The following is a 26521-nucleotide window of genomic DNA, read 5'->3' as shown; positions in this document are numbered from 1 at the left end:
TCTCTGACCTGTAGCCTGTTGGTCAGAGCACAGATGGCTACCTGGATTTGCAATAGGCATCTAAAGTGGAGGCAAGAACCTAGAGCCTGTTATACAGAGTGAAGTAAGTCAGAAGAAGAAAAACAAACTTTGCGTATTAACACATACATATGGAATCTAGAACGATGGTACTGACAAACCTATACGCAGGGCAGCAGTAGAGACACAGACGTGGAGAATAGACTTGTGGACACAGCAGGAGAGAGAGAGAGTAGGACAAACAGAGAGCATCGACACATATACATTCAGTTCAGTTCAGTCGCTCAGTCGTGTCTGACTCTCTGCGACCCCATGGACTGCAGCACGCCAGGCCACCCTGTCCATCACCAACTCCCGGAGTTTAATCAAACTCATGTCCATTGAGTCGTGATGTGATCCAGCTATCTCATCCTCTGTTGTCCCCTTCTTCTCCCACCTTCAATCTTTCCCAGCATCAGAGTCTTTTCAAATGAGTCAGCTCTTCACATTAGGTGGCCAAAGTATTGGAGTTTCAGCTTCAGCATCAGTCCTTCCAATGAATATTCAGGACTGATCTCCTTTAGGATGGACTGGTTGGATCTCCTTGCAGTCCAAGGGACCCTCAAGAGTCTTCTCCAACCACAAGTCAACTTCTCCAACCAGAAATCAACTCCAGCCACAGTTCAAAATCTTCAATTCTATGGCAGTTAGCTTTCTTTATAGTCCAACTCTCACATCCATATATGAATACTGGAAAAACTATAGCTTTGACTAGATGGACTTTTGTTGGCAAAGTAATGTCTCTGCTTTTTAATATGCTGTCTAGGTTGGTCATAGCTTTTCTTACAAGGATCAAGCATCTTTTAATTCCATGGCATAAGTCACCATCTGCAGGGATTTTGGAGCCCAAGAAAATAAGGTCTGCAACTGTTTCTACTGTTTCTCCATCTATTTGCCATGAAGTGATGGGACCAGATGCCATGATCTTAGTTTTCTGAATGTTGAGTTTTAAGCCAACATTTTCACTCTTCTCTTTCACTTTCATCAAGAAGCTCTTTACTTTTTCTTTGCTTTCTGCCATAAGGATGGTGTCATTTGCATATCTAAGGTTATTGATATTTCATCCAGTCCAGCATTTCTCATGATATACTCTGCATATAACTTAAATAAGCAGGGTGACAGTCTATGGCCTTGAATCTATTTGTCACTTCCATTGCATAGTTATAAGGGATATGATTTAGGTCATACCTGAATGGCCTAGTGGTTTTCCCTATTTTCTTCAATTTAAGTCTGAATTTGGCAATAAAGAGTTCATGATCTGAGCCATAGTCAGCTCCCTGTCTTGTTTTTGTTGACTGTATAGCGCTTCTTCATATTTGGCTGCAAAGAATATAATCAATCTGATTTTGGTGTTGACCATCTGGTGATGTCCATGTGTAGAGTCTTCTCTTGTGTTGTTGGAAGAGGGTTGTTATGACCAGTGTGTTCTCTTGGCAAAACTCTATTAGCCTTTGTCCTGCTTCATTCTGTACTCCAAGGTCAAAATTTCCTGTTACTCCAGGTGTTTCTTGACTTCCTACTTTTACATTCCAGTCCCCTATAATGAAAAGGACATCTTTTTGGGGTGTTAGTTCTAGAAGATCTTGTAGGTCTTCATAGAACTGTTCAACTTCAGCTTCTTCAGCATTATTCATTGAGGCATAGACTTGGATTACTGTGATATTGAATGGTTTGCCTTGGAAACGAACAGAGATCATTCTGTCGCTTTTGAGATTGCATCCAAGTACTGTATTTTGGACTCTTTTGTTGACTATGATGGTTACTCCATTTCTTCGAAGGGATTCTTGCCCAAAGTATTAGATATAATGGTCATCTGTGTTAAATTCACCCCTTCCAGTCCGTTGTAGTTTGCTGATTCCTATAATGTCAATGTTTACTCTTGCCATCTCCTGTTTGACCACAGTTTGCCTTGATTCATGGACCTTGATTCATGGAGGAGGATAAGAGGCTTATGGAAGCTTCCTGATGGGAGAGACTGACAGGGGGAAACGGGGTCTTGTTCTGATGGGCAGGGCTCCTGGTGGCTCAGAAGTTAAAGCGTCTGTCTACAGTGTGGGAGACCCGGGTCCAATCCCTCAGGAGGGAAGATCTCCTGGAGAGGAAAATGGCAACCCACTCCAGTATTCTTGCCTGGTAAATCCCATGGATGGAGGAGCCTGGTTGGCTACGGTCCATGGGGTCTCAACGAGTCAGACATGACTGAACAATTTCACTCACTCACTTGCTCAGTAAATCTTTAATCCAATTTTCTGTTGAAGGGTGGGGCTGTTTCCTCCCTGTTATTTGACCTGAGGCCAAACTGTGGTGGAGGTAATGAGGATAATGGTGACCTCCTTCAAAACGTCCCATGCCTGCACTGCTACACTCAGTGCCCCCGACCCTGCAGCAGGCCACCACTGACCCGTGCCTCCACCAGAGACTCCTGCACACTCACGGGCAAGTCTGGGTCAGTCTCTTGTGGGGTCACTGCTCCTTTCTCCTGGGTCCTTGTGTGCACGAGGTGCTATTTGTGCCCTCCAAAGCAAGAGAGTTCCAGAAAAACATCTATTTCTGCTTTATTGACTATGCCAAAGCCTTTGACTGTGTGCATCACAAGAAACTGTGGAAAATTCTGAAAGAGATGGGAATACCAGACCACCTAACCTGCCTCTTGAGAAACAGGAAGCAACAGTTAGAACTGGACATGGAACAACAGACTGGTTCCAAATAGGAAAAGGAATACGTCAAGGCTGTATATTGTCACCAGGCTTATTTAACTTCTATGCAGAGTACATCATGAGAAAAGGTGGCCTGGAAGAAGCACAAGCTGGAATCAAGATTGCCGGGAGAAATGTCAATAACCTCAGATATGCAGATGACACCACCCTTATGGCAGAAAGTGAAGAGGAACTAAAAAGCCTCTTGATGAAAGTGAAAGAGGAGAATGAAAAAGTTGGCTTAAAGCTCAACACTCAGAAAACGAAGATCATGGCATCTGGTCCCATCACTTCATTGCAAATAGATGGAGAAACAGTGGAAACAGTGTCAGACTTTATTTTTTTGGGGCTCCCAAATCACTGCAGATGGTTACTGCAGCCATGAAATTAAAAGACGCTTACTCCTTGGAAGAAAAGTTATGACCAACCTAGATAGCATATTCAAAAGCAGAGACATTACTTTGCAAACAAAGGTCCATCTAGTCAAGGCTATGGTTTTTCCATTGGTCATGTATGGATGTGAGAGTTGGACTGTGAAGAAAGCTGAGCGCCGAAGAATTGATGCTTTTGAACTGTGGTGTTGGAGAAGACTCTTGAGAGTCCCTTGGACTGCAAGGAGATCCAACCAGTCCATTCTGAAGGAGATCAGCCCTGGGATTTCTTTGGAAGGAATGATGCTAAAGCTGAAACTCCAGTACTTTGACCACTTCATGTGAAGAGTTGACTCATTGGAAAAGACTCTGATGCTGGGAGGGATTAGGGGCAGGAGGAGAAGGGGACGACAGAGGATGAGATGGCTCGATGGCATCATGGACTCGATGGACGTGAGTCTGAGTGAACTCCGGGAGTTGGTGATGGACAGGGAGGCCTGGCGTGCTACGATTCATGGGGTTGCAAAGAGTCGGACATGACTGAGCGACTGAACTGAACTGAGAGTCTGTTTCCCCAGTTCTGTGTAAGTTCTGGCGGCTCTATGTTGGGTTCATGGTGACCTCCTCCTAGATGGCTTATGCCATACCCAGGTCTACTGCACCCAGAGCCCTGCTCCTGGAGCAGTCCACTGCTGACCCGTACCTCCTCAGGAGACACCCAGACACAGTTCTCTCTCAGTCTCTGTGGAGTCTCTGGGTCCTGGTGAGCACAAAGTATGTTTGAGCCCTCCAAGAGTCTCTGTTGGGTATGTGGTTTGATTCTAAATGTGATTTCGCCCCTCCTACCGCCGTGCCGGGGCTTCTCCTTTGCCCTTAGATTTGGGGTATCTCCTCACTGTCGCTCCAGCTCCACACAGGTGCATATACATTCAGTTCAGTTCAGTTCAGTTGCTTAGTCGTGTCCGACTCTTTGCGACCCCATGAATCGCAGCACGCCAGGCCTCCCTGTCCATCACCAACTCTCGGAGTTCATTCAGACTCACGTACATCGAGTCTGTGATGCCATCCAGCCATCTCATCCTCTGTCATCCCCTTCTTCTCCTGCCCCCAATCCCTCCCAGCATCATAGTCTTTTCCAATGAGTCAGCTCTTTGCATGAGGTGGTCAAAGTACTGGAGTTTCAGCTTTAGCATCATTCCTTCCAAAGAAATCCCAGGGCTGATCTCCTTCAGAATGGACTGGTTGGATCTCCTTGCAGTCCAAGGGACTCTCAAGAGTCTTCTCCAACACCACAGTTCAAAAGCATCAATTCTTCTGCACTCAGCTTTCTTCACAGTCCAACTCTCACATCCATACATGACTACTGGAAAAACCATAGCCTTGTAGACAGACCTTAGTGGGCAAAGTCTCTCCTTTTGCATATGCGATCTAGGTTGGTCATAACTTTTCTTCAAGGAGTAAGCATCTTTTAATTTCATGGCTGCAGTAACCATCTGCAGTGATTTGGGAGCCCCCAAAAATAAAGTTTGACACTGTTTCCACTGTTTCTCCATCTATTTGCAATGAAGTGATGGGACCAGATGCCATGATCTTCGTTTTCTGAGTGTTGAGCTTTAAGCCAACTTTTTCATTCTCCTCTTTCACTTTTATCAAGAGGCTTTTTAGTTCCTCTTCACTTTCTGCCATAAGGGTGGTGTCATCTGCATCTCTGAGGTTATTGATATTTCTCCCAGCAATCTTGATTCCAGCTTGTGCTTCTTCTAGCCCACCGTTTCTCATGATGTACTCTGCAAAGAAGTTAAATAAGCAGGGTGACAATATACAGCCTTGACGTATTCCTTTTCCTATTTGGAACCAGTCTGTTGTTCCATGTCCAGTTCTAACTGTTGCTTCCTGACCTATATACAGATTTCTCAAGAGGCAGGTTAGGTGGTCTGGTATTCCCATCTCTTTCAGAATTTTCCACAGTTTCTTGTGATGCACACAGTCAAAGGCTTTGGCATAGTCAATAAAGCAGAAATAGATGTTTTTCTGGAACTCTGTTGCTTTTTCGATGATCCAGTGGATGTTGGCAATTTGATCTCTGGTTCCTCTGCCTTTTCTAAAACCAGCTTGAACATCAGGAAGTTCACGGTTCACGTATTGCTGAACCACATGTAAAATAGGTAGACAGTGGGAATTTGCTATATAACACAGAGAGCTCAACCTCGTCCTCTGTGACAACCTAGCAGCCTGCAGTGGGATGGGAGGTGGGAAGGAGGTTCAAGAGGGAGGAGACAGATGTTATACCTATAGCTGATTCATGTTGATATAAGACAGAAACCAATACAACATTGTAAAGCAGTTATCCTCCAATTAAAAATAAAGAAGAGGGCAGTCTTATGGAGCTGAGCCCTTAACCTGTTTGATGTGATACTACCCAGGTAGATAGTATCGGGACAGAGCTGAATTTCAGGATACCCAGTCAGTGCCTGCTGAAAACTGAAGAATTACTTGATAGTGTGGAAAAAACACCCAGTGCAGACCCTGTCCCATGGAGCAAGTCTTGCCCCTGATCTAGGCGAACTTCATCATATAAAAAGGATATAATAGTTATTTAGCGCTTGCTAGTCCTAGTGCACAAGGCTCTGTTGTGCCCTCCAAGAGTCTATCTCCCAGTCCTGTGTACATTCTGGCAGCTCTGTGGTAGGGTTAATGGTGACCTCCTCCAAAAGGGCTTACGCCATAGCCACACCCAGAGCCCGTGTCCCTGCAGCAGACCACTGCCTATCTGTACCTCCGCAGGAGATGCTCAAACACAGTTCTGTCCCAGTCTCTGTGGGGTCCCTGGGTCCTGCTGTGCATAAGGTTTGTTTGAGCCTTCTGAGCGTCTCTGGCGGGAATGGGGTTTGATTCTAAATGCGAATTTGCTCCTCCTACCGTCTTGCTGGGGCTTCTCCTTTGCCCTTGGACGTGGGGTATCTTGTCACAGCGGCTCCAGTGCCTGCTGTCTTACGGGGGTTTCTCTGACCTTGGATGTTGGGCATCTCCAGACCGCTGGTCCAGCGAAGTGCAGCTGCCATGTCTGACCTTGGACGTGGGGTATCTACTCACGGCTGCTTCAGCAAAGTGCAGGCGCCGCTCCTGACCTCGGCCGTGGGGTATCTCCCCTTGGCCGCTCGCCACTCCAGCGCTGTGCAGTAATGCTCAAAATTCTCCAAGCGAGGCTTCAGCAATACATGAACCATGAACTTCCAGATGTTCAAACTGGTTTTAGAAAAGGCAGAGGAACCAGAGCTCAAATTGCCAACATCTGCTGGATCATCAAAAAAGCAACAGAGTTCCAGAAAAACATCTATTTCTGCTTGATTGGCTATGCCAAAGCCTTTGACTTTGTGGGTCACAAGCAACTGTGAAAAATTGTGAAAGAGATGGGAATACCAGACCACCTGACCTGCCTCCTGAGAAATCTGTATACAGGTCAGGAAGCAACAGTTAGAACTGGACATGGAACAACAGACTGATTCCAAATCGGGAAAGGAGTACATCAAGGCTGTATATTGTCACCCCACTTATTTAACTTATATGCAGAGTACATTATGGGAAATGCTGGGCTGGATGACGCACAAGCTGGAATCAAGATTGCTGGGAGAAATACCAATAACTTCAGAAATGCAAATGACACCACCCTTATGGCAGAAAGCGAAGAACTAAAGAGTCTCTTGATGAAAGTGAAAGAGGAGAGTGAAAAAGTTGGCTTAAAGCTCAACATTCAGAAAACGAAGCTCATGGCATCTGGTCCCATCACTCCATGGGAAATAGATCGATAAACAGTGGAAACAATGGCAGACTATTTTATTTTATTTTATTTTTTGTGCTCCCAAATCACTGCAGATGGTGACTGCAGCCATGAAATTAAAAGACACTTGCTCCTTGGAAGAAAAGCTGTGACCAACCTAGACAGCATATTAAAAAGCAGAGACATTACTTTGCCAACAAAGGTCTGTCTAGTCAAGGCTATGGTTTTTCTAGTAGTCATGTATGGATGTGAGAGTTGGACTATGAAGAAAGCTGAGTGTTGAAGAATTGATGCTTTTGAACTGTGTTGTTGAAGAAGACTCTTGAGAGCCCTTTGGACTGTAAGGAGATCCAACCAGTCCATCCTAAAGGAGATCAGTCCTGAATATTCATTGGAAGGACTGATGCTGAAGCTGAAACTCCAATACTTTGGCCACCTCATTTGAAAAGACCCTGATGCTGGGAAAGAATGAAGGTGGGAGGAGAAGGGGACAACAGAGGATGAGATGGTTGGATGCCATCACCAACTCAATGGACATGAGTTTGAGTAAACTCCAGGAGTTGGTGATGGACAGGGAAGCCTGGTGTGCTGCAGTTCATGGGGTTGGAAAGAGTCAGACATGACTGAGGTGAGCGAACTGAACTGAACCGAGAAATTATCTGATGTAATCCTCATATCCACTATATAAGGAGTTCATTATATCTTCAATTTATAGATGAAAAAACTGAGATGCAAAGAGATATAATAACTTGTCGAAGATCACACAGTGGGTAAATTTGCAGAGCTAGAAATGAATCTGGGTTTGTAAGACTTGTATATTTAACCACTTTGTCAGACCAAAGAGATAAAAGACCTACGGAAATCAGGTACATGTGTCAGGCATTGTGGAGTGGAGTACTTTCTGTTGTAAGTGTCCAGGAAGGTGCTTTGCTTGACTAATGGTATGTTCTATGATGCTGTTGTGAAGGAAGCAAATTCTGAAGGACTGGTGGCCTGGGACAGAAGATTCCAGCCCCTGGTGAGGAGGGGATGCTGGAGGGTTTTCTCAGGGTTCTGTAGACCCAGGCAGGTTTGATAGACTAGATTTTCAGATTCTCTTTCCTGGAAGGAGCCTGCCTGTGATAGTAGGCTTGCCCCTTCCCAATGGACTTTTTCCTATTTTCCAAAAGAAAAGTAGTCATTTTTCCCACTCAGAATCTGTTATACTGTTTTGTGTTTAAATGTTCAACCTCCTGGACTGATGCTGGAAAAGTAAAATGACCTTGATTATCAAGTGACACTTCCTTGTATGTCATTTTCTCACTTTGACTTTCTGCAGAATTGATGAAGGACCCGATTGATTTGCCACCTAATAGAAAATTTGAAATACTTTTAGATAATATATCACTACTTGTAGAGTTATAGGTATACATGTAACTTGGAAGTTCTTTGGGACACTGATGATGTTCTTATAACAGAATACTTAACAGAATAATATAAACCTCTACTTAATGTGAAGAAGAAAATCTATTAAAATAAAAATAAGAATAGAATTGTTGCTAAGCTGTTTCATTTTTACACAAAATAATATTCTTGAATGGATATGATCTAGGTTAATCATGGAGAAAACAAGACTATCCTGTTTATCTTACTAAAAATTACTTTTCAATATAAATGTACTTTTTACATTTAATAATTACTTATCAGCATTGATGTGATATACTAATAACATGCTGTTAGTAATTGTAATAACTTTAGAAAAAAATTTTACCACGTCGAGCTTTATGGTCATAGGAAATAAACCTTTTACTTTATTTCTATTTTTCTAACACAAAAATACGATATAGAGATGAATAAATACTTCCAAGCATAAAACATTACTTTGGGATACATTTTTGCAGAGGAGATGAAATTGAATTGCAACTACAAGGAGAATGAAAGATTGCTGTGAAATTTTCAACTGATAAACTCATTTCATGTATTTTTGTTTGCTTATTTTTGTAATTTTTTTAAATTGGAGTATGATTAATTTGCAATGTAGTGTTAGTTTCTGTTGTGCAACAATGTGAATCAGCTATATATATACATATATCCCCTCCCTCTTGTACCTCCCTGATACACCCCCTATCCACCCCTCTAGGTCATTTCATGTGTTTTTAAAATGAATGACTGTGGATATCAAAGTTCTATGGTATTTTATTACACTGGATATATTTAAGAGAGTCATGAAGCAGTTTCATTTAATTAATTATTTGTTTTAATATTTTTCATGCAGTACTGTTGATTCACAATGTTGTGTTAATTTGTACTTACAGCAAAGTGATTCCATTGTGTGTGTGTGTTCTTTCTAAAAATATTCTTTTCCATAATGGTTTATCATAGGATATTGAATACTATTCTCTACTATACAATAGGACCTTGTTTCCTCAATATGTGTGTCAAAGTTTGCATCTGCTAACCCTAACCTCTCCTACCTCATACCTCCCCAACCCCCTTCCCAGCAGCCACCAGTCTATTCTCTGTGAATAAAGAGATTCAAAACAGTTACATCTTTTTATGGGGATGGAGGAGGGTGGGGGGTTCAGGATGGGGAACACGTGTATACCTGTGGCAGATTCATGTTGATGTATGGCAAAACCAATACAATATTGTAAAGTATTTAACTTCGAATTAAAATAAATTTATATTAAAAATTATTTAAAACACTTTAATTTAATATTGTGTTAGTTTCTGCCATATATCAACATGAATCAGCCATAAATGTATGTAAAAATAGTTACTTAAAATGTCCGTATTTACTATATGTTGCAAATGACATCCTTTTGATACTCTTTAAACTTCTGATGCAAGATGTTAGATATCTTAGAAACATGCACTGAGGTGAATCACTTTCCAAATTCTTTGAGTGAGTACTTGTGTAAAAAGTTTAAAGAACGCTGAGTTAGGGCCTCCTAGATATGAGCTCAACTATGGAAAAATCAGAAAAACCAAAAATGTTCTCAATTTTGCCTTAGCAAAATAAACCTTCTTAATGTGATCTTTACATACAATTATATGTATTTTGTGTTTATATATAGTTTATATGGGGCTTCCCAAGTGGCACGGTTGTAAAGAATCCACCTGTCAATGCAGGAGACACAGGGGATGTGGGTTCTCTCCCTGGGTTGGGAAGAGCCCTGGGATAGGAAATGGCAACCTACTCTAGTTTTCTTGCCTGGCAAACTCCATGGACAGAAGAACTTGGTGGGCTATAGTCTATGAGGCTACAAGGAGTCAGACGTGACTTAGCACACACACCCTTTATATACCACTGTCATTACATCAGATAAAACCTGCTCAGCAGTGGTCTAGCACACTCTTCTGGAACAGAACCAACTTTGTGTCTGGTGTGGAACTGTTCACCTGCCCTAAACCAGCTGAGCATAAATGTGGGGCCTGAGAAAAGATGGCTGGAGAAGGTTTGCTGTAGGTTGCTCTAAACTGTGTGGCCCTGTTGATGGGGGGTGCCGCGGGGAAGGGGGAGCGGGAGAGCAGCGCAGGGATAGGATGTGATTCAGTTCTCCCCCGTCATACTGTGTTCTCATATCACAGGAAGAAAACTTGGAGACTAAGAGACTTGCCACACCTCTTGCTTCCAGACCGCCGTTCACAGAGCCACGCTGGCTCTGGGCCTGGGACAGCTGGGAGGAAAGACAGGCCCCCTCTACTGTTAGCGTGGCTGGCAGCCCCGCCAGCATGCACAGGTGTGGATCGCAGGCCCTTCAGATAGCACAGCCCCTTTGTTCTACTCTGGGGGCCTAGGGAAGAAAACAAATGCTTGGACGTGCCTTTTTTGGTTTTGAACCAGTATTCTGACCTACAAAGAGGGGTGTTGGTGCCTACTTTTCGGTGTGTGTACCTCGGTAGCTTGGGCAGAGGGTGAAATGCCTTCATCTCTTCTTCTCCCAAGTTGACCATGTTGGTCACGAGGAAAGCAGAGGGATCCAGGAGAGTGCTGGGTCAAGGAAGAAGACACTGGAAGCAGACCAACCAGGGAAGGGATCTTTCATGCACAGACATATTTTCCTAGCATCTTTCTCATCCACACCCACTCTTTATGACCTACCCTCCAGCTTTCTAGCAGAATGCTTTGTTTGATCTTGCAGTTGACATGTAGCAAAATCAGTCTTAAAAGTCTGTATGTTTGTAGTAAAGAGGTAACTGTGTTTAAATACCACTCTTAGGAGTTTTGAATGGAGAAACAGAAAGGCAGAGGTCTGGCTACCTCTTTGGGATGAATGGGCTGAGGTCAGGCATTTGAACTTTAAAGAATTAGCCACTGTACACTAAAACACTTTGTATTTTCCAAATCATGTGTTTTGAAATTTAATTAAATTATACCTAATTTAATGAATATCAGTTTTGGCAAATATAAAACCTTTATGATGATAGGAAAATATATATATATAAAGTTTCCATGGCCATTTTACTGTTTGTAATTTGTGATGTTAGAAAAATATATTTTGCCAAGTTGTTCTGTCATCTGCCATTTTTTCCCATAGTACCCAGTTTATAAAGTTGAAAAACCAAGGCAAGGTGATTCTGTACTATCAGTGTGAGAACTAGAGCTAAAATATATTTCCAGTTACTAGCTCATTCTTAATTCATGAATATAATATTTCTTCTGATAAGTCATTCTAGGTCAGATACTATGAACTCAGACTGTCTTTAATGAAACCTAATAATCTGCTAAAATCTATTCTGTCCTGATTATTTGTCTCAAGCATTAGATGTAGCTTTAAAAAATATAGATCAGAAAAGAAAATGTGAATAAGTGGGATAAAATTTAGCCTAAAAGTTTACAAATGTATCATATTTGAGAGTTTTAAAAATGAAATCATGTAAATATGATAGTCTCACTTTACTTACTGGCTATTTGTCTTTATCCCCATTAAACAGAATAAGTCAAATTACTCTGATAAATATATATATATATATTTTTTTTCTTTTAATGTCACATGTTCATCCTCCATGCCCACTCTGAATTCAAAGCAGTGGCAACATTTAAGTAACGTCAGACATTTACGCTAAGGTTGACAGGTGTCAAATTGAGCTATGAACTTTGGTGTTGGGGTTTTACTTGCTATGTCCTGTCTGACTCTTGTGACCTCATGGACAGTAGCCTGTCAGGCTCCTCTGTCCACGGGGATTCTCCAGGCAAGAATACTAGAGTGGGTTGCCATTTCCTTCTCCAGGGTATCTTCCCAACGCAGGTATCGAACTCAGGTCTCCTGTATTGGCAGGCAGATTCTCTATCGACTGAGCTATGAGGGACCTTGTGAGGCTCAGTGTTTTTGTAATTGAGCATCCGTGTGAATTCAGTACTGCATCTTGAAATCTGGACATCACAGGGATGACTTTTAAGACTCTCCCCCAGGTCAAGCGGCTAAACAGATCCTGGGGAAGTTGGTTCTGACGGCCACTCTTCCTGAATGGAAGGCGAGGGTCACTTAAGATAAAGGCACTAAACTGTGAGCAGAGCCAGACTGCACAATAGCGTGGTCATAGTCTGCTGCACACGGGCTGAGATCATTTACATATGGGGTGTTAAAAAATGAACGGAGACCGTGGAACGCTGAACACTGGCGCTGTGGTGCTGCCTATCCCACAGGGAACTGTCGGGCCCCTGCCATGCTGTAGTGTTTACCAGTCCAGAGACGAAAATAATCGCAGATCATGAGCTGGATCTGGCTCCTTAATAAACTATAGCAGTCTCCTGATATACTTAGTCTTCTACCTGTGACCAGTCTCATGAATAAAGCCCCTTGTCTTTTGAGGGAGGGGGGTTACCACACCATGTGGCATGCGGGATCTCAGGTCCCTGACCAGGAATGGAATCCATGCCCCCTGCAGTGGGAGGACAGAGTCTTAACCGGACCTCCAGGGAAATCCCAGGCCTTTGTCTTTTTCTGTGAATGATACGTAAATTGAACTGTATGCTTCTAATTCTAAATGACCTTGCTAGAGTTAATATGTCATGTAAAGCAAAATACAGATTTACTTAGGAGGCTTGGTGATCACATGTGGATAACCGACTTTTGCTGTAGGTCATCTGCTGCTTTCATTTAAGAGACTAGAAACGAGGAGCATGCTACAGCGGAAGTCTGCTGTAAAGCCCTGAGAAGTAGCCCGGGCTTGTAGGATGTGGCTGCGTGTCACCTCACCTCCTGGATTTTCCATACTGCCACATCCAGATTTTTTTTGGTCTTAGTTTTGACACTTTTTAAACATAACATTATTATCCTCAATTTTCCCTTCTATTGGGAAAAACTAGTAGAAACAGAAAGACATCCTCTATAATAACAGATCTTCACTGAATACTCGCCATGTATAAAACACTGTGCTGGAAATCATGGGGCCTCAGTGATACACCCTTCACTTTATTAAGATTTTGAGGCCTTATTCACTTTTATTAATAATTTTATTGTGTATATTATACATATTTTTTGAAATATATATGTGGCCGTTTGTATATCTGGATATTTTAGATGGAAAACAACTGTTTGCCCTTCTCTAAAAGAAAGAGTTGCCCCACATGGAGTGATTTCTATAGTGTAGGAAACTGCCCTTAATGTTTTATTTCTCAACATGAGAAGTAGTTTAATAGCTATTCACTTTATAATAGTTTGTTAAACAGTTCACATGTGTATGTTATATTCTTTTCTGGTGGTCTGTTATAATTTACAATGAAAAAAGAATGTTGAAAACAATTTCTCCAGCCTCAAAATTTCTTCTGGAATAATGCCTAAAATTCCATTGTTATCAATTATTTATTTTAGTTAGTATTTATCTTCTCCTTTTTGTCTTTAAAATGCAACTACTTTGTGACCAGTTAATACATGAAGACATGAGCCCTTTAGTGTGGTTGGTTTGTCAGATCACCACTTCTCTGTAGTTCAAGACTCTGAGCTTATGTAGGAGGGCTGGTTCTGGAAGGTAGGATAACGAGGGGAGGAAGAGTCTTGAAAAGGAAAACAGTTAGTGCATGTCAGCAAAATGGAAAATCGGTAAGCCTAAAGGATGCATAACCATCTCTCTCACCTTTGCAGATTTCAGTAAGCAATATTTAATTGCTTAGCTTTCTTTTTAAATGATAGATGATTAAAAAAAACCTCACTCATTTGACGTAATTAGGACAATGGTTAAAATATAGTATTTTTAAAGTATAGTTATTACTTTTAAGTGCATATTTACTAACATAAAGCTAATAAGTATTGCCTACTTGGAGTTTTTAAAGAACCCTAGATTCATAAATAAAAAGAGTAACTTATAATTAAGGTATGAATATTACATGAATGGATACTGCAGAAAATCTCCCAGTTAAGTCAAGGCTAATATGTAGCTTTTTTTTCTTACAGTTAGTTTTCCTAGTATGTCTTTTACACTTCAGGCTTGTCCACTTCACATACTTACAGAAGAGGGGAATGCATATAAATAGATTTTTTTTGGTTAGTAGTATGCTGTTTTGAATATAAAGAACCATAAATTAAATTGGATTACCCTATCTAGTTATGATGTGTTCGAGTGTTATCTGACTGTTATGTTAGTAAAATAATCTTGTCAGTGAAGCAGTTTATTTTGAAGACATTTGCCTATTGTGTTTGAGATTGTCTGAGAGAGCTTGTATGTGATTTTTTTCCCTGAAATTCTTTGAGAAAACCATAGATCTAGTGTTTGACCTCAAAAATTATGACTTAGGTATTGTGAATAACCAAGTGTTGGTTTCTTTAAGGAAGTACATAGACATATATAGTTTGAAAATTTTCTATTTGAAAATATTCCTCAGTTTTTGGCCTGCCTGTTTATTAAGCTTTTGCAAGCTTGGGAAAGAGACTCGGTGAAAGTGATCAAGCAGCCTCACTTTCCCCAAGGCTGTTAGACTAAGAAAAGACTGCTCAGCAATATTTCGGTTACCAGGGCTAGGGAGAGGAAGACTGGGATAAATTGGGAGATTGAGATGGACACATGTACACTACTGTGTGTAAAATAAATAAATAATAGGGAACTAGTTTGTAGCACAAGGAACTCTACTCAGTACCCTGTAATGACCTACATAAGGAAAGAATCTGAGAAAGAGTGGGTGTATGTATGTATAACTGATTCACTTTGCTGTACAGCAGAAAGTAACACAACACTGTAAATCAACTATACTCTAATAAAAATTTTAAAATCAAACAAACAATAACACAAAACAAACAACAAAACACCAACGCCCACCCCGCCCCCCACAAAAAGCCAAGAAGGGACTGACTGCTCAGTCAAACGGAGAAGGCGATGGCACCCCACTCCAGTACCCTTGCCTGGAAAATCCCATGGATGGAGGAGCCTGGTGGGCTGCAGTCCACGGGGACTGAGTCAGACACAACTGAAGCAGCTTAGCAGCAGCAGCAGCAGCAGCAGCAGCAGCAGCAGCAGCAGCTCAGTCACAAGTGATAAGACTTGAAGTAAACCCAGGTGTATCCACCAGCTAGCTGCACAGGACTTCAGCTTAAGTGATGCTTGCTTTCACTCGGTGCTTCTTCCGCTGCTGTTATTGCCACTGGGCACTTGGGCTGGATTCCCTGCTGTGCCCCCTTTTTCCCCCAGCCTGGAAAATAGCCCTGGGTATGTGAATTTCCCTTGTATTATAAATTAGCAATACCAGCTTGGAACAATGCTGCATTTAAAAAACATGTATTTAAAACTATTAAAAATATTTATATGGGGACACATCAGCTGTCTGGGGCACAAATGAATTGATCCCTCTTGTCACTGTCCCAGGGCCATATCACACAGAGTTCCCACTTTTGAGAAGTAGCCCCTTCTTAAATCTGCACCTGCAATTTTGGGAATATGCCCTTGTTATTTTTATTAAGGGTTATGGCAAAATAGACAGTGACTGGCCACTACAGTGTCTGATAGCACTGGGGGTTGTTCAGGGGGAGTTGGTTGTGTCCCATTCATCCAACCATGCTCTTTTATAATGCCTGAATTCTGAATGTTGCTCCCATATGAGCTTGCGTTTAATGCCGCATATCTTCAGGTTCACCTTTTCACTTCCGGATTCCAAAACTGGAACAAAATTCAGGTATTGAAGGCATGTCAGATTGCTCATAATAATAGTTTATAGAGTGCTTATTTGAAACCCCTGTTTGCTTTCTGTGTCTAAGGTGTATTCATTCATGTTTATCATTCCTGATCGGTAGCCAAGGCTGCCTCCCAATGTCCTGGAGGGAATTGCCAACTTCAGGGTGCTCACATGTTCCTCTTGTTATCTCTCAATGTTGGTTGCCCTTGACAGAGAGTTCTTCTCTTAGCTGACGATTAAATGTTCTCATTGGTCGTTCTTTTCACTATTCTTCCAAAGAGTCTGTTTCTCCCAGTGTACCCTTAATTTAGACTGGCTCCTGAGGATGAGGCGCAGATGGCTATGGGAGGCTGTGCGTCGTGGTGGTCTCGAGCTAATTCTCAGGAGCCAGACTGGTGGGCTTAAAAGCTGGGCCCTCACTCATGAGCTGTGCGACCTTGGCAAAGTCCTGTTTTTCTTATCTTTAAAATGGGGAAATATTAGTATCCATATTAGAGGATTATTTTGAGGATTATATAAGTAAATAGACCAGAAGTACTTAGGACAGTGGCTCAGATGGTAAAGAATCTGCCTACAATGCAGGAGACCTGGGTTTGATCCCTGGAGAAGGGAATGGCAACCCACTCCAGTATTCTTGCCTGGAGAATCCCATAGACAGAGGGTCCATGGAGTCTCAAGGAATCGGAGACAACTGAGCGACTTTCACTTGGGACAGCACCCACCACATAGTAAGTGCTCAACAGGTATCAGCTGTTACTAGTGTTACAGACTTAGCTTAGAATTTGGAAACTGTTAGCTGTGACTATACTTTGGATTGAAGGACTTGACCCATGGACATACAAGATGGCTTTCTGAGGACACGCCTGCTTGCCACATGATTGAACCAGGAGTGCAGGCGTCCATCCTCCCGGAGTGGGGGGCGTGCCACTAGAGAGAAGACTAGCCATCAGTGCCTGCACATCTCACCCCTACAGGCTTATCAGCCTCTTTCCCAAGAATGGGATCCAGATTTCCTGGATGGGCTTGGCTGCTGGGCTAATTTGATCACAGTTTCCATCATTGTGTCTGCTGGGGGTGCCCTCTGCTGGTCCATCTAGCATGTGTGCAAATCTGGGGAATAACAGCTTTTAAAAAGTTAGTTTTAGCCTTTTAGTGATGTTTACATTTAAAAGCACACTTGAAAACTTTTTTTTTTAATGTAATGCAAATCATATCTATATTAAGTCTGTTTTTACTATTTGCATTATGAGTTGGAGTATTTTCAGGTCTGAAATATTTGGGGTAAGTTTGATTGAGAATGAGGGCTGTCAATGGCATGCCAAGAAACAGTAATTTTTTCACAACACAGTTGTCAAAAACCGATTGGAATGGCTTACATTCCAGTATAATAGTATTAAATATCTTAGATTCTTATTTAACGGTTTAAAGAATGTTCATGATGTGGGAACTTTGTAAACACTGAAGTCTTAAAACATCCTATTTTCAAAGGGTGCCATAACCTAGACATTGGACATTGTTATATTCAGGGTTTAGTACATTTCAGAAAATATTATCTCAGATTTATTGAGCAATTCATTATGTATTTAGAATTATATTTTACCAATACAATATGTCATGATGTCCCTAAGTTTACATTAAAATTTTTTTTCCATTTCTTTCGTGTTTTTCTGACCACTGCCTCCTTTTTTTTTTCCTTCTCCACTGTCTCTTTCTTTCCTCTGCTTTGCTACTAGGATCAAACAGCATGAATCGGGTCACTGCGAATATGGAGAATGGAGAAAATGAAGGAACAACTAAAATTATCGCACCTTCACCAATAAAAAGGTCAGTTAACCGAAAGGACTCACTGCTATCTGCTGTCACAGAAATGTTTGTAATCTTTTGCCAGGGTTAAGAAGCACTGTGGTAATTAACTAGTACTTTTAATGAAAATAGTCTGTGGGCCAAAGAATCCTTTAAAATGCCAGTAAAATGGAAAGAATCAGGACATGTCCCTCTCTTTTGAAGGAAATGCTCCTGCTGTCATAGCTTGATGAAGTTATGGATAGTCTGCGGTCTGCCTTCTCCACAACACGGTGAAAGTCCCATGTGATTTTTTTAAATGGTGTGATTTAATGGACTAACTCAGAGGGGCCTGGGAAGTAAAGCAGACAGTATTCATGCTTAATGTACTGCGTTCATTATAGCAGTGCACTCAACTGTGGCCCTGGAAGGAGGTTTGATGGTGTTCAGAGGCGCAGGGTTTCAGAGGCAGTGACTGCATATGTATGAAGAGCTGTCATGGTCTTTTGCATCAGTTTTCCCTGAAGCATCCCCCAGCGGAAGGCCCTTCTCTTAATACATTATGTGGATTGTTGCCCTGAAAGATCAGCATTGTTCTCTGTGCAGACACGGTCCCAGCGTCACTTTTTCCTGTCTCCAATTATGTTCATGGAACAGGATGTCGTACATGCAGTGAGCTCTCTAGAGAGAGTACTCCATACGCATTGTAGAGAAGTCCAAGCAGTCGGAAATACGTGCCCTTGAGAAACTTCTGAGATCATCTACTCCATCTTTTGTTAGTAAATAATGGTGTTTTCATTCCACTGGATTGTTGCTACTTGGAGAAATATAGTGTATGATTTCTCAGCAAAATAATTCTAAGTTATGAAATTTCTCAGAGTTGCAGTGTTTCCCTCAAGGTTTTGCCTTCATTTTCTTTTGTGTAGGTACAGGATGCTCCCGGTACAGATTCTCTTTTTGGAATGATAAGTTCTTTGCTTTCACATACACTTTCTTCCTCTTTTCTCTTTTTGCATTCTTATTTCGATTGGTTGATAATTGCTTTACAATGTTGTGTTGGTTTCTGCGGTACAACAGCAAGAACCAGCCGTAAGTATACCCCCTGCCCGTGGGCCTTCCTCCCACTCCCCGCCACCCCGCCCCTCTAGGTTGGTGCAGGGCACTGGCCTGGGCTCCCCGTGTTACAGCAGCTTTCCGCTCTCTATTTTATACTAGCGTGGCATGCGCTTTCGCGTACTGTGCTTCTCTTAGCCTTGTCGCTGTGGCTAGAGAGTCAGCTGAATCTGTATGTACAGGGTGTGCTTATGGCAAGTCTGACATAAGACTTCATCTTGCGTGAAGTTCAGATCCCAAGCCTTTGTAGAGTGGATGGAAGGAGTGCAGTCCGCTCCGCAACTGCGTTCTTGCTGATAGCACTGATGCCTGAAGGACTGCCGAATTTGCCCACTCAAGCTCCAGATGAGAACCAGCTCAGAGACTGCATTCAGTTAATCTTCCCCCTGAGGTTTCATTATTCTCCTGCTGCTCTCTCAGTCCCTCTTTCATCTCCCTACTGCACTGCTCAATCTCCCTTCTCTCTTTTCTCTCTGATTTACTAAACACACCCAAACTTTCTACTGTATCTTTCTACATACCATATTTATTACGTTTCCTCCTTTCAGAGTTAAAGTTTTACTTTAGAAATTTGATCTTCCAAATGTTTTTTAATCTTTTCAGGAAGAACGTAAATAAAATATACCTACCGTCTATCAATACTAGTGCTCTTTAACATGCCTCTGTCAAATATCTAATATTTTAGGCTTTATAACTCCCTAGATGAATATCATATACTAGGGTACAAGTTTATTTTCATTTTTTGAAATGACCTTGCCATTTTTTCTCTCCTCTTTCTTTGCTGTTACAAAGAACTCTGCTATGACTATATTCCAAGACAATTAAATAGAGGATTCCTCAGAAAGCTGGGGTTAAACATGGATTAGGAGTTAAGTAGCTCTATCTTTTTCTGAAGTGGAGGCTCCCAGGGAAGTGAGAGGTGGCATACTTTCTCTCCTCCCCTGGTGATGGGAGGCTTTTGATGAGCCCCTGCCTTGTGTCTCCCAGTGTTTCTAAAATAATTTATTGAGGTTGAGTAACAACTCAGTTATATTTATATTCTTAGGACAGAAAGATGATACTAGGTCAGGAAATAAGATTTGAAAGTCATTCTGATTTGGAAGGATGAAGCCAAGATATGGCGGAAGCTGGGGGCAGAGAAGGTCAGTTTGGGTGGCCTGAACCTGCCCAGAGCTGACCGGCCTGCACAAATTCAGACCCAGAGCCAAAGCCAGCAGTCTCTGACCACTGCTGAGAGAGGGAGCCAGCCACATGAGCCAGAATACTCAACTTTCCTTTCTTATCAGCCTTGTGTTTTTGGCTTGCTGGTTCCCCCTATTTCTCATCCTGCCAGAATTCTCCAGTCCAGAATACTGGTGTGGGTAGCCTTTCCTTTCTCCAGGAGATCCTCCCAACCCAGGGATTGAACCCAGGTCTCCCTCATTGCAGGTGGCTTCTTTACAAGCTGAGCCACAAGGGCAGCCCAAGAATACTGGAGTGGGTAGCCTACCCCTTCTCCAGCAAATCTTCCCAACCCAGGAATTGCACCGGGGTCTCCTGCATTGCAGGTGGATTCCTTACCAACTGAGCTATCAGGGAAGCCCCTTCTCATACTGCAGGTGGACTCTAGAAAGTTTCTTTCAACAATTGATGACTTGGCATTTGGGTGACTTATAGCAGTAAAACAAGAAAGAAAGAAGGGGCAAAGAGACCCCCAAGGTACAGCTGGAAAGTTTATTATTATTATTATTTTTTAGGCAGCCCCTTTACATTTTTTTCTGGAATGAGTCACAGGTATGAATAAAAACACATATTTCAAAACGTTTGTTAAATAATTTTACTGAAGAAATAAGCATGTGAGTTAATGTTCTTTTATTTTCTAGTTAATTTATTTTCCACTCTTTTTTGTTTGTTTGTTTTTTTAAATTAAAGCTTTAAGAAAGCAAAGAATGAAAACAGCCCTGATACCCAGAGAAGTAAATCTCATGCACCGTGGGAAGAAAACGGCCCCCAGAGGTAAAGAGAATCCTTGTTTTTATAAAGGAGAACAGTATAAATGGGGTTGGCAATTGCAGCTTGTTAAACGATGGAATTTGCTTTGTGGCTGGTGATGACTAACTGTGGACAAGCAGTCAGATTCCTAAATCAGCATGACTGAGAACTTCTGAAGTAGAAGTCAACAGGATGTGTCCTAACATGAAACTTTCTCCTGGAAAGACAGAAAGGAAAACTTGCATATACTAAGAAACTGCCTGAAGGTGGTGGGGATGGCTTAGGTGGTCCTTTGGATACTTGAAATGACATATTAATGATAATTTCCCCAATTGCACCATTCTTGTTAAAACTTAAGTTGAAAACTACCATTGATGAATAGTGCATTTAGAGGACCTTTATTCCTAGAAATAAATACATATTTAGTTAATTTTGCTCACAATTACCATACCAGGGACAGATCTGCTTCATAATTAATTGATGAGTTGAATGATTGTTCCAGGTCTGACCACACGATGGTTCAGATTCCAACTCTGCCTCTTTCCCGGGTACTTGGCTGCTTAACTAAATATTCTGTATTTCTGTTTTCTTTTCTGTTGAATGAGTCTAATAACTGTACTTCAGTGACTAGGGTTGACCTGGAGATAAACTGGGTAATGTGTATAAAGCCCTCAGCTAGCATGCGTAGATTCACCATAAACGCAGATCGTTGTTACTGTTGCTGTCATTTGTGTGTGCTCATTTCTTTTGAAGTCGTGAGACAAGCTCATTCCTGCAAAGTGAAGACTGTCATGATTTATTTTACTAGATTTACTCTTCTTTCAATACATCTTGTCAGGAAAGAGAAGCATGTGCCCAAGACCCAGTATTCCCCTGAAAGTAGACAATGGGCAGTGGTGAGCCCTTCCCTGGGTCCAGCTTAGGGTATTGCTCCTCCCGGCCCTCTGCAGACATCCTTGACCGTTCCTCTTCCACTCCAGCGGACTCTATAACTCCCCCAACGACCGCACGAAATCCCCCAAGTTCCCTTACACACGCCGCCGAAACCCCTCATGTGGGAGCGACAATGACTCTGTGCAGCCCACCAGGAGGAGGTAAGCGGAACAGCCATCGGTTTTAAATTTTCAGCAGCAGTTCCAGGTCCCAGGCGCAGTTTAACCAGATTGCTCTCATAGTGTCATGACTGTTTGTCCCCTCACGATAACAGAGAGCTTCTGAATTTTGTTGTTGTTGTTTTTTGTTTCTTTGAGATGAAATAAGCTAGAGGTCCTGAAGTATTTCTCTTAAAAAGCCAGCATTTCAGAGGATGATTTCATAAAATATTGATGGGAACTTACTCTCTGTATTGTAGATAAGACTACAATTTTAAAAATAAGTATAATATTTTGAAAATATATTGTAGGTATAATATGTATATGTAATATGTATTGGATTAATGATATACATTAATATGTAAAAGATTTAAATGTTTTTACCGGAGAAGACAAGATCTTAATGACCCCAAAAACATCTTCATGACCCAGGTAGCCACAATGGTGTGATCACTCACCTAGAGCCAGACATCCTGGAATGTGAAGTCAAGTGGGCCTTAGGAAGCATCACTACAAACAAAGCTAGTGGAGGTGATGGAATTCCAGTTGAGCTATTTCAAATCCTAAAAGATGATGCTGTGAAAGTGCTGCACTCAATATGCCAGCAAATTTGGAAAACAGCAGTGGCCACAGGACTGGAAAAGGTCAGTTTTCTTTCCAATCCCAAAGAAGGGCAATGCCAAAGAATGCTCAAACTACTGCACAATTGCACTCATCTCACATGCTAGCAAAGTAAAAAATTTATCAAAATTCTCCAAGCCAGGCTTCAACAGTACGTGAACCGTGAACTTCCAGATGTTCAAGCTGGATTTAGAAAAGGCAGAGGAATCAGAGATCAAATTGCCAACATCCGCTGGATCATCAAAAACGCAAAAGAGTTCCAGAAAAACATCTTTTTTTGCTTTATTGACTATACCAAAGCCTTTGACTGTGTGGATCACAACAAACTGTGGAAAATTGTGAAAGAGATGGGAATACCAGACCACCTGACCTGCCTCCTGAGAAATCTGTATGCAGGTCAAGAAGCAACAGTTAGAACTGGACATGGAACAACAGACTGGTCCCAAATGGGAAAAGGAGTACGTCAATGTTGTATATTGTCACCCTGCTTTTTTAACTTATATGCAGAGTACATCATGCGAAATGCTGGGCTGGATGAAGCATAAGCTGGAATCAAGATTGCCGAGAGAAATATCAATAACCTCAGATACACAGATAATACCACCTTTATGGCAGAAAGCGAAGAAGAATTAAAGAGCCTCTTGATGAAAGTGAAAGAGGAGAGTGAAAAAATTGGCTTAAAGCTCAACATTCCGAAAACTAAGATCATGGCATCCAGTCCCATCACTTCATGGCAAATAGATGGGGAAACAATGGAAACAGTGATAGGCTTTATTTTTTTGAGCTCCAAAATCACTGCAGATGGTGACTATAGCCATGAAATTAAAAGATGCTTGCTCTTTGGAAGAAAAGCTGTGACCAACCTAGACAGCATATGAAAAAGCATTTAATATTTAAGCATTTAATGTTGGAGACATTACTTTGCCAACAAAGGTCCGTCTAGTCAAAGCTATGGTTTTTCCAGTAATCATGTATGGATATGAGAGTTGGACTATAAAGGAAGCTGAGCACCGAAGAATTGATGCTTTTGAACTGTGATGTTGGAGAAGCCCTTTGAGAGTCCCTTGGACTGCAAGGAGATCCAACCAGTCCATCCTAAAGGAAGTCAGGCCTGAATATTCATAGGTAGGACTGATGTTGAAGCTGAAACGCCAACACTTTGGCCACCTGATGCGAAGAACTGACTCCTTGGAAAAGACCCTGATGCTGGGAAGGATCGAAAGGGGGAGTAGACGGGGACGACAGAGGATGAGATTGTTGGATGGCATCACTAATTTGATGGACGTGAGTTTGAGCAAGCTCTGGGAGTTGGTGGTGGACAGGGAAGCCTGGCATACTGCAGTCCATGGAGTTGCAAAGAGTCGGACACATCTGAGCGACTGAACTGAACTGGGAAGACAAGATCATGTTTAGAGAGATATCTCTTAGTGAGGCTGAATTATTGGCTCTCAAGCCTGATATTGTTGCTTAAACTTCAGTAAAACCCCTTTTAAGAAGAGAGAAAATGAGTCTTGTTACATTTTACCCAGCAGGTCAGATTGTTCATATAAATATACTTGTGTGTTTGTGCTTAATAAAAAAAAGAAAAATTCCTGTATAGCGGTTTTGAACCCTCTCTGCAAAGCAGGCTGGGCAATATGACAGGTCCAAAAGAGGAAGACCTAGAAATCACTTACTAGTGAAATTCACTTTATTTCTATCTGATGGGGACTGTTTTACTTTGGGTGCCTACATGAGTGGTATTTTATGTGACTTATAATTATGAGATGAATAGATAGCATCACCAACTAAATGGACATGAATTCAAGCAAGCTCCAGGAGATAGTGGAGGACAGAGGAGCCTGGTGTGTTGCAGTCCATGGGATCATGAAGAGTCGGACACAATTTAGCAACTGAATAACAATGACAATAACCAAATTATGAGATGTTCCAGTCATGTTTTCAGATAACCATCAAGATTCTTTTCATATGCACTGTGGATTTAGAAAGCAGAGGTGCAACTCTTTTCTCTGCCCTTTGTTCATACTCACTTGCTGGTCCATCCCTGCTTGATTCCTTCTGCTTCTGCCAGTTTCCTAGAGTCTTCATCCATAACTTTCCTCAAACCAGGTCCACTTCACCAAAATTATTTGAAAGTTAAGAAAAGAAAGGTCATCATCTTCACGCAGCAGGACTGAGAAGGGGGAGCCAGATCATAACCCATGATGATTAGACAGAATAATGGAAAAGTAGCTGGCATGTACCATGTTCCAAGTACTGAGCAGTTTACTAGCTATGTATTATCTCGTTTCAACCTTATGATACCCTACGGAAGTTGACATAATGTATCTCTCAGTCACTAGGCCTTTCCAGCAGAGAGGGATTAAGGCAGGGATCAGTGCGCAGGTGTGAGCTGGACTGAAGGAACAAAAAGACCAAGAGTCTGTGGCCTGGATGCTGTGCTGCCCCTGGGCTGCAGGAGTAGCGGCAGAGATGGGGAAGTCACCCAAAGATTCAAAGCTGCTTCTGCCTTGGAGCTGGCCCCTGGGAGCCTGTGCTTGGCGCTGACACCGCTGGGGGCACCACCACTGTAGGAAAGACTTGCTGCAGCTGCTTTAGAAGGTACCACCACGTCTAATGCTGTGGAAGCCTCACTTTTGGGGAATGCAACAGTAAGTGCTGCAGGTGCTGCCAGAAGCAGAATTGCCTCCTTTTTTCTCCTGCCTTCAAGTCTCACCTGAGCACCTAAGTGGTGAAGAAGCCTAGGAAGATGTAATTTTCAGGTCTCTCGTCTTGGCAATATATGGGAGACTACAGCTAGGTTTGGATGGGACTGAGTACCAATGGAAAAATACCTGGCCCAGCATTATTATCTCACTTTATAGATGAGAAAACAGGCTTGAGGAGAAAAGAGTGACTATTCCTTGCACACATCCAGAATTTGGGTCCACGTCTGTATGTCTGAAAAAGGCAGGGCTAATGAGTCATCATTTAAAACAGGCAGGGGAATAGATTTTCTGCTCTCCTTTCCCTTCCAGCAATTGGTTCAACTTGGAGAACGCTTAAAAAACAAGTCAGCATCACTGGGAAACACTATAAAGCGCGTTTGTTTGTCTGTGTGTCTTGAGGAGCTGTGGGGAGTGGGAATTACCAAGTATTGTAAGACTCTGTGATGCTGTGGTTATTGTTGATAGATAGGTTTTTATAGGTTCTCACCCTAAATTATTAGTGTACTTTTTCAGCAGTCCCTAAATGAAATACACACACCGAGCAGATGGTCATTTTGATTTTAATGTTTAGAAGTGAGTTTATCAAGTTTTTACATTACCTATCAAAATTTGTTGTATTTTTTTCCCTAAACTAATTGCTTGAAATAGTTGGGAGCACACACATTCCTAAATCCAGACTTAATAATGTTCATATTGAATACAGTTTCTGCTGGCAATACAGAGACGTAATTGTGGTGAGTGGACACAGGATCCTTTCATGGGGACCATCCAGAGGAAAGACACTTTTGATTTTATAGAGTAGAGGATCTTTTTGTCTGAGCATCGGGGCCTCTGTCTGGTTCTGTGTGGTACTGGCAAGGTCTCTTACTGGGCATGTGGATTTGAGGAGACTAGACATTGCTGGCTGTTGGCATCAAGAGCTAGAGCTCATCCTTTGTTCTTTCCGCTCTAAATTCCCTGTAATTGTCCCTGTCCTTCTCAGTCTTGTTGTATCTTCATATGTATTTGCCTTGCTCTTGAGCACAAATCCCTGCATAGCTGAATCAGCTCTGACATTTAAAACTGAATATTTGTCATCAGCATGGAGGAATATTGTGGACTTAAATTTAATGATGGAAAATTCTACTTTGCAATGCATGGCCAGAATAACATGTTTTGCAAAACATATCAAAATTTTGTATTTTTGCTAGTTGTCTGTCATTAAATGGATAAATCTATCAAATTCGAGTGGAGCCTAGAACCCTGGTC

General features: G+C 41.8%; 1 protein-coding gene across 8 annotated transcripts in view; it reads left to right on the top strand.

The window, feature by feature from the left end:
- The window catches only part of EPB41L4A (erythrocyte membrane protein band 4.1 like 4A), a 284136-nt gene that overhangs the window by 215119 nt on the left and 42496 nt on the right, over positions 1 to 26521 (top strand). For 4 of the 8 annotated variants that reach the window (XM_018053741.1, XM_018053739.1, XM_018053736.1 and 1 more), the window contains 4 exons: positions 17721 to 17811; positions 18847 to 18858; positions 20794 to 20877; positions 21834 to 21947. In XM_018053741.1, the coding sequence (XP_017909230.1) occupies positions 17721 to 17811; positions 18847 to 18858; positions 20794 to 20877; positions 21834 to 21947 (301 nt within the window). The remainder of the gene's footprint in view (positions 1 to 17720; positions 17812 to 18846; positions 18859 to 20793; positions 20878 to 21833; positions 21948 to 26521) is intronic. The other 4 variants (XM_018053743.1, XM_018053740.1, XM_018053738.1 and 1 more) reach the window with 3 other exon arrangements.

This window comes from Capra hircus, chromosome 10 (assembly GCF_001704415.2).
Source record: "Capra hircus breed San Clemente chromosome 10, ASM170441v1, whole genome shotgun sequence".
NCBI lineage: Eukaryota > Metazoa > Chordata > Mammalia > Artiodactyla > Bovidae > Capra > Capra hircus.
This window is presented reverse-complemented; position numbering and strand designations above follow the sequence as displayed.